We start from the raw sequence: 17,625 nt of genomic DNA on the forward strand, positions 1-17,625 counted from the left end.
CTTTAAGTTGTCTCTCCTCTGCCTCCTTTCTTCACCCCTTTTCTGACCCACACCACAGTTTCTTCTGCTGACCACATCTCCTCAGCATGGCCTGTCCACACTGGTGCTACCAGCATAAACCTGTGATGATACACCACTGTCAAGTGCTACCATCCTTTTCTAGGTTGAGCCCACACTCTCAGGATGGATCCTAACATGACCCTCTTTCTAGTTCTCTTCAGCCTCACCAGATATTTCAAGGCCTCTTGGCCTCCATCTTTGGGTGTACTCCTTTCTGCCATGTTGTGGCCTTGAACACTCCTATACGTTCTCTAAGAGGCGGCTCATATGTCAGTTCCTCTGATGGAGCTTCACCTTTTTTAGATTCTCACAAAACTGGTCATTTCCTTGATTTGCTGTTATAACTTCATAGTGTTTCCATGCTTGCGTTGTGTCTGACAGTATCATCGATGTATATATGTTTGATGAGCTCTGGAGAGGACAAGAATGATACAGCACTCATCTTACGAATTGGTGGCCTCCATATCCTTCCCATAAAACAGTAATTCCCAACCTGGCTGTACCCTAGAATCATCTGAGAGGTGTTTAATAAATAGCAATCTCTGGGACAGTCCTCAGAGATTCTGATTTTATTGGTCTGTCTTGAGACCTCAGCATCTTTTTTGCTTGAGTTCCCCTGGGGATTATAACGCCAACAGCCATCTTGTTTAGTTTAACCCAGCAGTGTTTTAAAGAAAATGTCATTCACATGCCTTTCGGTGTCTGCTTTGTACATTTATATTACGGTACAAAACCCACACCAGAGTCTCTGCCCACCACATAATGAGAACACGTGATTTTTGTGGAATAAAACCTTCATATGACGCAAGCAGTTTGAGTCAGATTGTTTAGTTCAGGTCTTCAAAAAAGATTTTAAAATGAGTGTTAAAACACAAGACATTAAAACCAGAGAGTCTACAGGTGATCATACTGTTGGGCGGCTAAGGTTTCAGATAGTGAGTGCTACACTGCTTGTTTTTGTTTCTTAATTTTAGGTCTGAAAGCTAATAACATTGACTACACAGTTCATTCAGTCAGAAGAGCTCTAGAAAACACTGCAGTGAAGGCTGACAATATAGAAGTATTTGCTCAAGGACATGGTATTATTCAGGTATTGTTGCCTATATGAAAAATGGGTTGTAAAGTATCATTAAGATAATATCTTAGGTATTATTGGGTAATATTTCATTTTATAACAATGATTCAGTGTATCTGAATTATAGATTATATGGCCATATAACTCTAAGCAAAAAGGATACACAAACAAATTTTGTAGTTAAGACAAATCTATTGCACTAAGATCAGGAAATGTAGTAGATGGAGGCCATGTAGAGGTTAGAAATTCAAAGCAAAGAAATCGAGGTCAAAAACTGTCCAATCATAATGACATAGGGATTAGTTCCTAAATTTGGTCACTTGAGAATAACAGTGTGAATAGGGTGGAGTGGAAGATGTGACTGGTATTGTTTCTAAAAATGTAGAATTATCCTCTTAGTTGGGGTACCAGGTAGTTTTGAGAAGTGAATATAAACACTATTTGTTTTACAACTGAAATCAAATTGATTGGTAATTTGCAACAAAATATTTTTTGACCCAACTGTTTATATCTTACCATGTATATTCTTTTCACTAGGTTGATAAAGCCTATGACTACCTCGTTCAGAATACATCATTTGCTAATAAATTAGGTTTTACTGTTACTGTTGGAAATAACCGTGGCATCTACCTCCGAGATCCTGTTCAGGTGGCTGCACCTTCAGATCATGGCGTTGGCATTGAACCTGTATTTCCAGAGAACACAGGTCAGTAATAGGCTGGCAGTAAGCTGAAGTATTCACATTTGCTATTTGAATGAGTGGTATCATAATAAAGAATTGCTGTTTGGGCCAGTGTTATGAAGAGAATACATGAATTGCCAGTATGATTATTTTAAATCTTATAGTCATAAGAGAAAATATTAGAGCAATTTGGGGTCCTTGTACAATGGCAATTTAGTTAGCATCTTAAACTACCAAAGAAAACAGTAGAATGAGCCTCAGTGACCCGCAGCTTTATTAAATTGTGGATGATAAAACATCAAATTCCTTTTCCACTTTACCTGCTTAGGTATAAGAGAGAGCTTTCAGTTGAAGAATGAGAAGTAGAAGCACTCTAGGAGAATTGCAGCTTGATTAGGTGTGAAAAAAAATAGTCATCACTATTATCTGGCTGTCTTCATTTCAGTTGAATACTATTACCTGTGTGCAGTAATGAAAACATTCACTTAAACTCTTTATTTTAAGGTCATACCAGTGCTTGGTGAAAGTATAAATGAATCATGAATAATCTAAATTGTAAGGAAGATTGTTTGACTGTTTTATTTAAGCTGTGTTTTGGATGCATTTTACCGCCAACCAAACTAAGTTGCTAAATTTATTTGGGAAGATGCAACATTTTTAAAAAGAAAAAAATACTCATCTTTAATTTTTGGTCTTTTTCATGCCAGAAAACTCTGAAAAAATATCCCTTCAGCTTCATTTAGCTCTGACTTCAAATTCATCTTGGGTTCAGTGTCCTAGCCATTTGGAACTCATGAATCAATGTAGACACATAAACATACGTGTGGATCCCAGGGGCTTAAGAGAAGGATTGCATTATACAGAGGTATTGATGTATCTTCAATTTTACTTTCTTCACTCTTTAAAATGTTTAAAAGGTTAAAAAAATCCAAAGTATATTTGCAATGTATTGCTTTCTTGCTAAGAAATAGCTAGACCTATCCACCTGCCAGGTTATGCAGTTCTTCTGGTGTGTCTGTATTCATTTAAGCAGTGAAGTTTCTAAAGAATATCTTTTGTCCTTGTATGAATAAGTAGAAAGAAAGAAGAGGTACAGCAGAACCTTTCAATTAGGTCTTCCTCTAACTGGTCTTTTGTCAGCTACACAAAGCTGCAGTTACTTCTTCTTCTTCTTGTTTTTTGTTGTTGTGGTTTTAAGAGACAGAGTCTTGCTCTGTTGCCCAAGCTGGAGTACAGTGGTGTGATCGTAGTTCACTGCAGCCTTGAACTCTTGGGCTCAAGGGATACTCCCACCTTAGCCTCCTGAGTAGCTAGGACTAGTGGCGTGCACCACCAAGCCTGGCTAAATTTTTTTATTTTTGTAAAGATGGGATCTCTCTATGTTGCCCAGGCTTGTCTTAAACTCTTGGCCTCAAGTGATCCTCCTGCCTTGGCCTCCCAGAGCATTGGGATTACAGGTGTGAACCACCACACCCAGCTAGTTATACCTTTTAGTACTCAGATGAAGAAAGCATCTGTTAAACAAATAGTTGTAAACCAGGCATAGAATAGTATCACAACAGTGTCTCCACATCTAAAGTTATCTATAGTACTAGTTTGAGCTAATTTTCAGTTGGGAGTAATTAAAATGCACTTACTTTGTACTTGACGTCTCATTTTCCCATTTGAACTAGTCAAATGTTGCTATACATTTGTTTGGACTGTTTGCTATTAATTATGTGACCTAGTGTCAGGAAACTGGTGTCAGCCTGCGGTTAAGACCTTGACATATTAAGAGTAGATTGATTTATTCTGTCAATAGTTTAGACCTCTTCCCCCCCTTTTAAACGTTTGTTTATGGATACTGAAACTTACCAATTCTTTTTTCAAGGTATGTGGCTATGATATAGCATCCCCTAACGCAGGTCCGCTCTTCCGAGTTCCCATCACTGCAGTTATAGCAGCCAAGTAAGTAACAGGTTACTCACAGCTTACTGTTACTTGTAAGATTTTAATGGCTATTCATGGAGTCTTGTGAACTTTTAAGGGATCACTAATACAGAACCGGGTAGTGGGGATTTTGTCTTAGTTCTGCTCCCAGCTAGCATTTTTAGGTGTCATGTAGTCAGCCATGCTGTCTCTTGTGCACTCTGAGAGTAACTGATGGCACCTGGCATCTCCCCTGCCTCTACATCAAAACTGTTTCCACCAGAGTCACTCTGAGCTCTGTATTGCCCAGTTCAGAGGCTAACTCAGCCTTCATCTGATCTGATCCCACTGCAGTATTTGACAATATTACTTGATTCGCCTCCATTCCTGCCCTTTTTGTCTCCCTCATGTTTGGGATTTACTCTCTTCTCTTAATGCTCCCACTTTTCTAGTTATCTACTGTAGAAACAGAAGTTAAGAAAGTCTTAACTTTCCATCTTATTCCCCAGGAACCAAGGAAAAAATCAGCAGATTATATTACTTCCTGCTTAAAATATATCAGTGGCACCTCCAAGGATCAAGTTCAAGCTCCTTAAAATAGCACACAATCTCCCTCACAGTTATAGCTGTAGACAGTGTTTCCTGCCTTTCCGTACACCAAATTACACATTTTGGCCAATTCACTGATTTTGGCACTCCAGGTTTCTCAGGATTTGTGCATGTACACAGCTGATAACTTGGTTTCAGTTTCCTGTCTCTTCAGTTAATGACCAAGTGCATTCCTGGTCATCCCTGGGTGAAGGGAGTCCCTTCTTTCTGCTTCGTGGCACATTTTACATGCCCCTGAACAGACTTCAGCCAATATTTTGTAATTTTTTATTTAACTTACACTATTTGACTGTGAGCCCACTGAAGGCACAGGGACTACTGTTATACAGGATGTATGAAATAAATTATCTAGTGGATGAAGGTGAGATTGAGATTGTGAGAGTACTGGAAGCCAAGTGGAAATTCTAAACTTTAACAGTTCTGTTAGTTACTCTGGTAAATATTAAGTATGCAACAGATACCTGCCCATGAGAAACAGGACGAAATTGAGGAGAATAAATTTAAAAAGTGGTGTACACATGGGAAAATTGTGCAGCAGTTAAATTCTCAGCCGTATATTCCCTCAAAATCCAGTAGTAATTTAGACAAGGTAATATGTAAGACCTTCAGGAGTCAGCTGCCACGCAATCTCCTTCAGGAAGCTTCCCAGGCTCCCTAACTCTTCCTGTCTTTCTGGAGCATCTTATGTTAAATGTCTCTGATGATGATTCTCTCCATGCTAGACTGTCTAGGGTAAAGAATCATATTTTCTTCTTTGTTACCTTTTCTAGCTCCTAATAACAGGGCCTCATATGTCGTAGGCACTCACTTAACTGTCCTACTGACAAGAATTTGTCTCTAGCATAAAATTTGTTTCCATGGTGGGTAGTTATGAATTTAAACTTTGTTTCATTGATTTCTTACAAAAATGCTTTGAAAGTAGTTTGCCTTTTCTTTACTATTTTACATCATGGGAGTGTTTTGAAGCTACAGGAGGAGCTTAATTTAACATTAGTCTCATAGCTATAATATCAGTGACATAAAAACTTTGTCACTGATTTTAATATCTAGGACTCACTGTAGTTTAGAATCTGGTAATTGGAAAATTCTGTGAATGTTGTAGAATGCGTTTAACAAAAAAGAGAATGCTTTTTAAATAGTGTGTGTGAATGTATCTTAAAAATCATAAAATAGACAAAAAATAGAATCATCTGTACTCTGCTATTCAGAGGTTGTCTCTGCTAACCTACTGCAGAAATTGAATAATATTGTACATACTGTTTTGTAACCAGCTTCTAAGTCCCTGTGTTTATTTCTAATGAATTGGATAAATTTTGCATTTATCCAATAAAATCCAGAGTATCTGTGGTCTTATAATAAATATATACATTTAATTATTTTTATTAATTTTCAGAGTAAATGAATCATCACATTACGATCTAGCCTTTACAGATGTACACTTTAAACCTGGCCAAATTCGAAGGCATTTTATTGAGGTTCCTGAGGGTGCAACATGGGCTGGTAGGTAAAATTAAAATCCACGTGACCACTTATCTCTGTTTACATTCTAATGACTATAGCTATATGAGGTTCATTTATCTGTAACATGTATTTCCCTGGTACTAATGGTACTAATATATATATATTTGGGCACCTTAGACTTTCTGTAAAGTTCAAAACGTTTTTAAGATCTAGTAATATTTTGCATTGGCCCATACAGCAAATTAAGGCATCTTAAGATGTTTTTAGTATTTAAGGTTTGAGCTTAGTTTAGAATAATGCCTTATCTGGTAGTAATTTTTTTTTTTTTTTTTAAGATGGAGTCTCACTCTGTTGCCAGGCTGGAGTGCAGTGGCATGATCTTGGCTCACTGCAAACTCTACCTCCCTGGTTCAAACGATTCTTCTTCCTCAGCCTCCCAAGTAGCTTGGACTAATAGGCGTGCGCCACCACGCCCGGCTAATTTTTGTGTTTTTAGTAGAGACGAGGTTTCACCATGTTGGCCAGGGTGGTCTCGATCTCTTCACCTCATGAGACACCCGCCTCGTCCTCCCAAAGTGCTGGGATTACAGGCATGAGCCACTGCGCCCGGCCTAATTTTTAAAATACTACAAATCAGTTTAAACAATGCAGCGTTGCTTAAACCTCAAACTGTTAAACTCTTACAATTTTAGAAATAGAGCTTTTAAATCTTTGAAGCTCTGTTTATGAGAGATTTTCACTTCAGTGTCTCTGAAATGTTGAGAGTAAATGATTGCCTAACACAAAGCTCTTGAATTAACATGTTATAGTCCTGTGAGAGTGCTCATGTCATTCTTTTATACAAGAGCTGTGGGTATACCATATTTTCCTTCACAAGTTCTATGTCCTAAATTTACAATTTAACAGTCAGTATGGAGGGGTGTGTCAATTGTCAGAGCTCACTCACATTGGTAGAAGGAAGCAAATATGGGCAGTCAAGCAAGTGTCACCCAATTTAAATTAGCAGCCAGCATTGTTGATACTTCTTGGATTTGGCCTCTCTGCTAAGCACTTTACAGAGATTATCTTGTCTAGTCCCATCAGAACCCTATAAGGTAGATAGGTGTCATTAGTAAAAATGGCTTGTATTTTACTCCGGAGTGTGTTTTTTGTACTTGTATGAAAGTACAAATATATTTACATCTGAGACTTTATTGAAAATGCAATATTGATACCACACATGTATGACCTGGTTTGGGAATAACTGGTTGTATTTGATTCCCCATACCATCTTGTGGTCATCTATCTGTATACAGTCCATCTGTTTGTTACCTGGTATCACAGGAAATACAAGACTTTCCTTGTTTTATGTAACTAGGTAAGGGCAAAATAATAGCAAAAGCTGAGAGCTAAAGCAATGAATTGAACAGTACCCAATATTGCCTGTTAATTTGCGTACTGGGTTATAATGGAGCTATTGCAGCATTGAGAGGCTTCTAAGGGTAATCAGGGGTTGTACTAGACTCGTTCATTAAGCATATTTTTCTGTACCATCTGTGTGCCAGGCCCTTTTCAACGGGCTAAGGTGGTGAGCTACTTAGACAAGGACCCTGCTTCCAGAGGCCTTAAAAGCATCTAGTCCAAGACATTGTAGTTAAGAGAACTGTATTAGAGGGAGACAGCACAGAGTAGCGGCAAGGCCATGGGCTTTGGAAATTGAGAAGTCTGAGTTTGGATCCACACTCTGCCATACACTAATGGTTACCTGAAGGCAGGTTTCTAAATTTTCTGAACTTCTGTTTCAACTATAAATATAGTTGTTAGTCTGTTGTAAGGATCAGGGATTTTATAGAGTACTTGATACATAGCTTGTCTTCGTTGGGATTTCGCTCACACTTGACAGTACTTCTAGGGAGTGGACTCAGAGTTGCTGTGTTCAACATTTCTGGGGTACCATTCTCATAGGGCCCCTTGGAGTTGTACAGCTCCAGGCTCTGGTAACCTGTGCACTAGTAAATTAAAGAATACAAATCTATAATACTGAATTGGGTATTTGTTTAGTGATAAATGGCACTGATTTATGATTGGTTTAGTTCGGTATTGGAAAGAATTTGTTTTTTGAATAAAAATTATCCAGTGATCTAGAATGCAAGTAGTTCAGAGCATTTAACAGTCTTAGTTTTATTTCAAATAATTAGAAATATTGTCATAACACTAGATTTTGTATCCTTAGCAACTGACTAGGTCCTGAGAGCTCTGTGCCCACTTGGTTTTGTCAGCCACGGGATTGCGCCTTGCTTCAGTTCCCTTGAATTAGCTTGGGTATTCTTTAGAGAAGCTGCCAATCTGGCATTGTGGTGATCTTGGCTTACCTCCAGCACTGCCTCAGAGTAAAGTTAAGCATGTGTAGTCCTGCCAGGCTTTGTGGAAGCACACAGCACGCAAGTAGACCAAGAAGAGAGATTAGGAAGAGTTATCAATGAGGAATTGAGGCATGATAACAAATAAAGGTTTCCAAAAATATAACCTACCTACCTTTATCTGGAATTGATTGGTTTGCAGCTAAAACGAGGAGGGATTTTAAAAGGTACCCAATTAATATAACTGTGTATGCATCTGTGGACAGCCTGCTGTTTCCAGGTGTTTACAGCATCATGATATTGGTTCATTTTAATACCAGTTTCTTTCCCATAGAAAATCTTCTACTCCTCTAACTTTATTAATATTTTATTGATTATTTGTTTTTATGGAAATATGCAGATTTGAGTGTATCATTTTATTTTTGATTCCTATTAATTCCCTACATGGGAATTATTCCCTAAGTGGGCATTATTAAAGCCACTTTATGTCAATTTTAGGTCTTATAAGTTTAAAGCTTTGCTTCTTTCTTTCTCATTTTAGAAGTGACAGTGTGTTCATGTTCTTCTGAGGTGTCAGCAAAGTTTGTTCTTCATGCAGTCCAGCTTGTGAAGCAAAGAGCATATCGAAGCCATGAATTCTATAAGTTTTGTTCTCTTCCAGAGAAAGGAACACTGACTGAAGCTTTTCCTGTCCTAGTAAGTTTAACTACAGTTTATAATCCTAAAACAATTTATTTGCCTTTTTGGTATGGGCTAAGACTAAGTATTTGCATTTGATTTTATATTTTGTATTTAGCACATTGGGATAATATATTTTTTAATGCCAAAGAAAATGAAGTAGGAAGATAGAAAATCTAATTAGGGTACTTGAAATCAAGTTAGAGGTAATTATCTCTGTAATTCTTGAATAGTTTAATCAAAGAAACATACTAGTCTGGTAGATTCTGGTATCTTGTAGTTTGGACCCTGATTTAGATTATTCTTTGTTGTACAGTAGATTAATTTCTTTAAGACTTGTTTGCATGTCACTTAAGTTATTTTACTAATGCTGTGTTGTTAAGAAGCTATGAGGCTAATTTGCATTAGAGGAAGACTGCTACTGCTTCATGTCTAAGTTATCTCAAATGATGGCAGCACTACATTCTTATCTGTGGTGTTGGAAACGATGACTAGTCTTTCTTCCACAGAAGGAAGAGTACTGATGTTCTTCCTTCAACTCGCTCCTTTGTGTTTTCAGTTGGTTGTGGGATTTTTGCAGTATCTCTTTGTTTCTGGTTACTTTTCACTTGTGTTCTTCCATGGATCAGTGTTGCATGATTCATCTTTTTAAACTTTTAAATTCACTGATTGCTAGAAAACGTACTTTAAAACTCAGTGCTAAGAGCAATTTTTTTTTCTTTTCTTATCTTTGTTTTTTAACAGGGAGAAAGATGTAAATGACCGTAATGTCATTTTGTTTTAGCTGCCAGGCAGCTTTGAGCCCAAACTCAACTGTGCCTATTGAGTATACCTTACAAAGTTGTAGTATCTTTCTTGTGTCATTATACTTGATTATTTTTCTTTTGGTCCTAATTTTTTATTTCACTTTGAAGTAATCAGATCACATTTGCTTTATTATATGTGCTTTCAGAAGCTGCCTAGGATCTTTTATGACAAGAAGCATAGGGTTATGAGTAAATAACTATGTATATTTAAATACTTGCACCATATCTTTGCAAATATACATGCAAATGATTTGTCTAACTCTTAGCATAGCTGTTCAAATTTTTGAGTTTTCTTGCTACAAATAGGAAAAGTTTGAAAACATGGAATTGCTCTGAAACAGCTAGTATTTATATTCTGTAATTTGAGAAAAATAAGAGATATATTTTATTTACTTTTATTTGCAGGGTGGAAAAGCAATTGAATTTTGCATTGCTCGTTGGTGGGCAAGTCTCAGTGATGTCAACATTGATTATACCATTTCTTTCCATGGGATAGTGTGTACTGCTCCTCAGTTAAACATTGTAAGTTCCGTAACATTTTCATGATTTTTAATGTCAGTTACTTGTGTTATTGGAGAGTAATTTCATTGGTTAGATTTAAACTTTAATGAGGGGAAATTACCTGTGGTTCTGAAGATAATAGTAGGCTTTGTGTGTGGGTACTTACAAACTTTATATTAGACACATTTATTTTAGGTACAAAATATTGCTTATTTTTCGTAAAGTTTGAGAAAGTAATTTGACAAATATCCTTTGTAGCATGCGTCGGAAGGAATCAACCGTTTTGATGTTCAGTCCTCCTTGAAATATGAAGATCTGGCTCCCTGCATAACTTTGAAGAACTGGGTCCAAACACTACGGTATCATTCAATGTTTTAGGGACTACAAATATTGAATAGAGATTGGGGGGATCTCTTACACTCTGAAAAAAGAGCCTTTTTTTTTAACCCATCTGCATGCTAGAGTTGAGAATTTTATCCTTGCCGATCTCTGCAAGGCAGTCCCAGTATCAGCTTCCAGCCTCACTGTCTCACCTGACCAGCAAAGTCAAAGATGGTGGATAGCCGATCCCTGTCATGACTAGTTAGGATCAGTGGACATTCACCTTTTTATTTCTTGCCGTAAAATAGCAAGTTAACATTCTCTCTGATACTATTTTGTGAGTCCTAATGCAATCATTTGTAGAAACTGCAATACTGAAATTTTTATTGAATGGTAGAAACTTAAGTACTGTAGCCTGCTGTTTGTGCCTCAGCACCTCCCCTTACAAAAGCAGGACACTGTGACCTGTGTTCACATACTCACTGTGTTATAAAGATACCTGGTTTCTGTTGCTCATCAGCATGCAGCCTAGTCATAAGTGCATTAAAATAACCATTTAGGGACAATAGTCAGTGACACGGTAACGTCTAAAGATACACAGCTTCCTAGAATTATCAATAAAAATTAAAACATACAACTTTGAAGATAGATCCAATTTATATCATTCTAATGTTGTCTTCCTAAATCTAAAAAATTGGAGCTAAATTTAAAGGAGTAGATTATGTTTCACTGACATTTTAAACTATATTTAAAACGTGCTTTTCAGTGTTAGTTTTCTCCTTTATAAAATCTGAACGTTAGCAGCTTCCTTCAGAGGACTACTAAAAATATGAAATACCATTCCCTCGGCCAGGAGGAGGGCTGAGTGTGGCCCCTGCTATCTGGTGAGCACCCGGGGCCTGGGGAGGTCTGTGCTGTGCACAACACAGTACTGTCAATAGTTTGCACAAGGAGTACAAATCAGAACCTGTCTTACAACACTTTTAGTTGTCACCCTAGTGTTGGGATTTGGTTGTGTTAAGAGGTATTTGTTGGTATTTGAAAATGTTTTTGCCATGAAAAGATTGCCTTTGTAATATTTATTGCAAAATTTAAACTGTATGTATTGATATGATTCAATCAAAGAATTATGTAAGTTAATGGTTAAAATATTGTAGAGTATACTGAAAAGGATAGCTCTCAGGAAGGTTCATCTGTCACTTTTTGCAATATGTTACAGATTTTGTTGCTTATGGTTTTGTCTGTTTCAATGAACTCTTGAATCAAACCAGTTATGTAGTTTCCTCATTACAGCCCAGTGAGTGCAAAAACAAAACCTTTAGGATCAAGAGATGTTTTGCCAAATAACCGTCAACTTTATGAGATGGTCCTGACATATAACTTTCATCAAGTAAGTGTTTGCCTAGTAAAGAATGAACTTTTGTGTTTTATTTATGATTCATAAAATCAAAAATGGAAGGACAGTGTATATGGTGTATATATATAAAACAGAATCAAGTGATTAACATTGGTTAATTTGGAATTACTCTTTAGGAAATTATAATTTGTAATTAAATACCATTCAGTCGTAAAGTCACAAAATGTAATTGAGTGGTGACCTAACCTTGAGCCTTAGTTGATAAAATCACTGATCACTGTCCATCTGACCCAGGGATGATTAGAAGGCTCAGAAATACCATCTGTCTTCTGATGATGGTGCTGGGCCTGATTGCTTTCTGTGAAGAAGGCACTGGAACAGGAAAAGATCAGAGTAGCTCCCAGGTGGAATGGGTGGCGGAAGTAATGGAGGCCAGTGTAAATGCTGGATCAATGAGATTTCAATAAAACTGTTACTGAAACACACATCAGTTTGGTTATAATGTTAGGGAAATGAATTGGTTTCAGTGAGTTTTCAGATTACAGTTTTATAAAGTAATTAGAGGTCCTGAAATATGTATATATTGCTTTATTAATGAATACACATAGCCAGGTGTGTGTTTTCAAAAGTTTGTAAGAGAGCAGTGACTTTTATAAGTGCCAAAATACTATGTGTTCTATATTTTCAAAATTTTTTGCCACAAATACTTTTCATTTTTAAATGAAAAAGTCTCATGTCAATAACAATATTAAAAATTTGTATCAGAAATTATATGCAAATCATGCAAAGTAATCCTTTTTTTTTTTTTTTTAATAGCCCAAGAGTGGGGAAGTAACTCCAAGCTGCCCACTACTTTGCGAACTATTATATGAATCTGAATTTGACAGCCAACTGTGGATTATTTTTGACCAGAACAAAAGACAGATGGGTTCAGGTGATGCCTATCCACATCAGGTATAAAATACAGAAGCTCATTCCTGAACTAACAAAATCCTGGTTTCTTGTTATGGTAACGTTCATACTTTAAAAAAAGAAAATGATAGCTTTGCATTTAGTACTTTCACAAACCATAAGAGCCTGTTGTTTGTTGTAGTTGGTGAGGAACAGATTGTGTCAACTCTTTCACCATGTAGTTGTGCTGAATTAGAGGAGGACAAAGGTGAAGCTTGCCACGTTGGCCAGCATAACTTTTGGTGTATGTAGTGTTTCTCCTTCCTATACACTGATTCTACCTACCTGAAGGTAGATCAAAGCATACATCAAAGATACGTGAACCTCTTGAAATGATCCTAAGTCTGAGGGGGCTAAAGAGAGCACTGCAGCAGTGGCCACGTGTCTTCGGTTCATTTGTACTTTTAAATTTGCTACCCTACTGGACAACTCTGTAATGAGCACTTACTACATACTAGGCACTATGCTTTGTGCTGTTTTATTGAAGAGAAAAATCACATAATTTATAGATATTTTATCCCTTAGAGATTACTGCAAAGAAATGAGACATTTCCTGTAACATGTATAATTTTATGCTGACAAATGAAAATAATTTATGGAGAATTTTTTTCAATTCGTTGTTAAAGGAGTGATAATCTATTTTCCTCAAAGCAAGTAGCAGTCACATCTCATTACAGAATGGCCTACTGCAGTGCTATTACTTTGGTTACTTTTTAAATCTCAGAAAAAGTGGCTGACACAGGATACAGCATCTCATCCTTTTGAACCTGTTACCTGGGTAACGAACTTGTATTCCTTGATCTCTATTGGTTTCCTGTTTGTTTCAAGTCTGTAATAAAGGAGTGACATTTTGGTTGTAATTTGAAGATCAGCTGGGCATGGTGGCACATGTCTGTGATCCCATCTACTCAGGAAGCTGAGATGGGAGGATCGCTTGAGCCCGGGAGCTCTAGGCTATGGTGCACTATGATTGCACCAGTTAACAGCCACTGCACTTCAGCCTGGGCAACATAGCGAGTCCCCGTCTCTAAAAGTAAATAAGGATTACCAGTAGTCATAAGTTACATGTGTGTATTTGTCTTAGATATTCTGTGGTGCCCCAATTTTGCTAATATTTTTGGAAAGAATAAGGGCTTTGAAGTCAGACCTGACTCCAGCTGTCTTATACTTTACTCTGTGTGATGTTAGGCAAGTCACTTGATGTCCCTGGTCCTGTCTGCTGACCAGCATACTAGGGACTTTGTGTGTATATGAAAGTCTGGATAGTGCCTTGCACTGTACCTCACATATTATAAGCAAGTCTGTGAATGGCAACTTTCACTGTATCCTCTTTCAGTGATTTCCATTGACTTGGTTAAACTTAACTTTTCCCAAATGTTGTTTTTCTTTTTTAGTATTCTTTGAAACTGGAGAAAGGAGATTATACAATTCGACTGCAAATTCGCCATGAGCAAATCAGTGATTTGGAACGCCTTAAAGACCTTCCATTTATTGTTTCTCATAGATTGTCTAATACCTTGAGCTTAGATATTCATGAAAATCATAGTTTTGCACTTCTAGGGAAGAAGAAATCGAGCAACTTGACATTACCACCCAAATATAACCAGCCATTCTTTGTTACTTCCTTACCTGACGATAAGTAAGTGATAACATTGCTTATACTTACTGCCCATCTTATACACTGTAGTCCTTTTAATGTAAGTTTATGACATCTAGGCTAAATTTGGAGTATGTTGTCATTTTTTTTTTTTTTGGCTGAAGTCATTTCTTCCTTTGATTTTTGAAGTCTTAGCTATGGGAATGAATTCAATATGGAATTGTTTTCATGTTTTTCCCCTTACTTGTCTTTGTGAAACTTTCTCTTTTGTTGCTTTTTTTCTCTTTGAATTCTCTTGTTTAGAATACCTAAAGGGGCAGGACCTGGATGCTATCTTGCAGGATCCTTAACATTGTCAAAGACTGAACTAGGAAAGAAAGCTGTAAGTATTAGTTTTTTAAACACTGAAATTACCTATTACAAAATTTCCATTTCTTTAAAGATAAGAATTAATTCTACATTTCAGAATGCGTAAAAGAGAAGATACTCTTGGGAAAACAAATTTAATCCTTTTTTCCCAGGTTACTAGTGAAGGTCAGTTAATATTTAGTTGTCTTTTAAAATGTATACTACTTTTGAAATATTTAGGCTTCTTTTTCACAAGCCGGCAGTACTCAGGCCCTGAACTTGTCTTACCTCCTGTGGCTAATACACTTGAACTTCCCGTGAAACACATAAATACAAATCAAAATTGGCTTTAAAAAATATGATGTTTAAGATTAGAACATGTTATAGAAATTTAACCAATATAAGATTATGGACATAGGAATAAATCAGATTATCTTGGGGTGCTTTTAAAAAGTCAGAACAATTATTACTCTAAAACATGTTTCTTCACACTTCTACAGACCTTTCTCATTGGAATTTCACATGGTTCCAATGTAGAAACCATGGAAACATGGTTCCATGGTTTCCAAGTAGGAAAATATGAGATACTTCTTTTGGTATTGCTTTTTAATTTCAAAATGATGCTTTTTGTTAGAAATATGTTTCTTATTGTTGTTTAGAGATAAATGTTACAATTTTACAAGTACCTACCTGTTTTTGTTTTTTCCTTCTGTGTTTTCATTAAAAATGTATTATGAGAATGGTGTTTATATAGATCTATCACCTTTTGTCATAAAAATCATTTTAGCTCAATGCCAGTAGAAGTTGTCATTCTTAACAGTTTTGTATCTCTCTTTACTATTACTTCTTACAGAGCTAAGCCTGCTACATAAATGCTGTTATCAGAATGAGTAGATCTCATGTATCTTAAGAATTATATATATTTATTGTCAGTATTGAATCAAAGGCCATTTATTTACTGTCATTGAAGCATAATTGGGGAAGTTTGTGCTTAGAAAAAGTTGCCTACCCTGACATTTCTTGGGTCTCGTTTCAGTTTAGACTGTTTATACATACATACTTTAGTATAATTTGAAGTAAATCAATAGTTAATGATTTGCAATTAATACATGCACTGATTTAAGAAACCCTGGTAGTCTTTTTTGTAGATTTCATTTCACAGGAAGCATAGCTGCTTCAGCTATTGGGCTTCAGCTCTGAATTTTCATTCAGATGACAGATGACACTTCTGAAGAGTCTGTTTACTTGTGAAGAGTGTAACAGAAAAGCATTATTAGTAAAATAATGGGCTTTTAGCAATTCAGAAATAGTTACTACTTCCCAGCTATATTGTTTTAGGAGACAATTGTGAAATTAAATTACAAATATGTGGTGTTAACTATGGTGGCTCTTTATCAAGGGAGACTTTCCTGGGAGAAAGCAGTAACTTAAAGCTGTTGAGTTCATAGTAACTTCCATCACATTGTTTATGTAATCTTTTCTCAGTGGTTTAGCATTTCTTGTTTTTTGGTAGTTGGGAAGGTAACTTTTACTTCACTTTGACTTTCACAGTAACTTTGTTGCTTTTTATAGGAATGCATAGGCTGTGGGGTTGTTGTGGTACCCTTTAATCAGATTAGATCATCAACTAAATTTACTATTTTAAGAAATGCTTTCATAAGTAATGGATTTTGATCTACTAAATTTTTCAATAAGAAGTTGACAGGTACTCTTAGTAATAACATATTTGAGTACTTTTTCTTATTTAAGAAATGAAAGTGGCAATGTTGCTTTCTTTAAAAGCGTGCCATCTTGATCACAGACCTGAGCCTTCTAAGTGGTGTGACACAGGTGGAACATAAACTGAAAGACAATTAGACAGAGGTTCTGTCTCCATCCTGTGTAGATTATGCATGTTTTCTTACAGAATGTCGTTCTAACTCCCAGGGGCAGTCTGCAGCAAAACGACAAGGAAAATTTAAAAAGGTACTGATTGTCAGTTCTTAAAAAAGATGTCTTAAAGCCTTATTTGCATATTAAACTTTTTTCTGTCACTATTATAAACCTTTTTTTTTTTAAATAAGTCTCCCTTAGTTTCCTTTCTTTGCATTCTGAAGTATAGTGCTCTTAGCTCTACTTACAAGCATTGTTGACATACTGCTTTTCTAAAGGGTTTTTTTTTCCCCACCATAAATTCCTGGAAGACTCATTTTCTCTGTGTATACAGACATTTTAATGCTATTCATTTCTTGCTACAGATATGATAACAAGTAACAATATTTGAAATTTTTCATATTTACAATTTTACAGAGAGATGGATGTGATAGTTTTTTTTTTAGCCATATAAGCTAAAGCGCTTAATTATTTTTAAAGTCTAAAAGCACTTTTAAATTGGGTGATTTGATTAATAAAATGTTGCAGCTTTTTAAAGTGAACTTTATTCCCTGCTCTTGTATCAATTCTGGTTCTGAAAGAACAGAAACAAGAAAGAGCGATGGACGTAGCAGGAACAGAAATAAGGACTGTTCACTGACAATTAAAGCTTACGCTAAGACCACAGAGTTTAAGGCCATCGCTACTAAGTGGTCTGATCAGCCTCTCTGCAGCATATTAAGCAATCTTTGATTTACTGCTGGAGCCAGATTTAACTCAGAAAAGAAAATTTCTGCTAAAAATATATTTTAGGGCCAGGCACAGTGACTTATGCCTATAATTCCAGCACTTTGGGAGGCCAAGTTGGGCAGATCCCTTGAGCTCAGGGGTTTGAAACCATCCTGGGCAACATGGTGAAACCCTATCTCTACAAAAAAATACAAAAATTAGCCAGGCGTGGTGGCACACAGTTATAGTCCCAGCTACTCTTTGGGAGGCTGAGGTGGAAAGATCGCTTGAGCCTGGGAGGCGGAGGCTGCGGTGAGCTGAGATTGCACCACTGCACTTCAGTCTGGGCCAC

The 17,625-nt window shown here is 36.5% G+C and overlaps 1 protein-coding gene across 10 annotated transcripts in view; it reads left to right on the forward strand.

Annotated features, from left to right (window-relative positions):
* Positions 1–17,625, forward strand: part of TPP2 (tripeptidyl peptidase 2) — an 83,668-nt gene that overhangs the window by 39,328 nt on the left and 26,715 nt on the right. For 5 of the 10 annotated variants that reach the window (XR_001440922.3, XM_028837276.2, XM_077973933.1 and 2 more), the window contains exons 12-24: positions 1,035–1,150; positions 1,673–1,841; positions 2,525–2,682; positions 3,688–3,764; positions 5,728–5,834; positions 8,676–8,830; positions 10,024–10,140; positions 10,378–10,478; positions 11,734–11,830; positions 12,614–12,751; positions 14,143–14,387; positions 14,649–14,727; positions 16,620–16,658. Coding sequence is in view for 8 of the 10 variants with exons in the window: in XM_028837276.2 (XP_028693109.1) it covers positions 1,035–1,150; positions 1,673–1,841; positions 2,525–2,682; positions 3,688–3,764; positions 5,728–5,834; positions 8,676–8,830; positions 10,024–10,140; positions 10,378–10,478; positions 11,734–11,830; positions 12,614–12,751; positions 14,143–14,387; positions 14,649–14,727; positions 16,620–16,658 (1,598 nt within the window). In the remaining 2 variants the exon portion in view is untranslated. The remainder of the gene's footprint in view (positions 1–1,034; positions 1,151–1,672; positions 1,842–2,524; positions 2,683–3,687; positions 3,765–5,727; positions 5,835–8,675; positions 8,831–10,023; positions 10,141–10,377; positions 10,479–11,733; positions 11,831–12,613; positions 12,752–14,142; positions 14,388–14,648; positions 14,728–16,619; positions 16,659–17,625) is intronic. The other 5 variants (XR_003724179.2, XM_077973932.1, XM_077973934.1 and 2 more) reach the window with 1 other exon arrangement.

Source organism: Macaca mulatta, chromosome 17 (assembly GCF_049350105.2).
Source record: "Macaca mulatta isolate MMU2019108-1 chromosome 17, T2T-MMU8v2.0, whole genome shotgun sequence".
Taxonomy (NCBI): Eukaryota; Metazoa; Chordata; class Mammalia; order Primates; family Cercopithecidae; genus Macaca; species Macaca mulatta.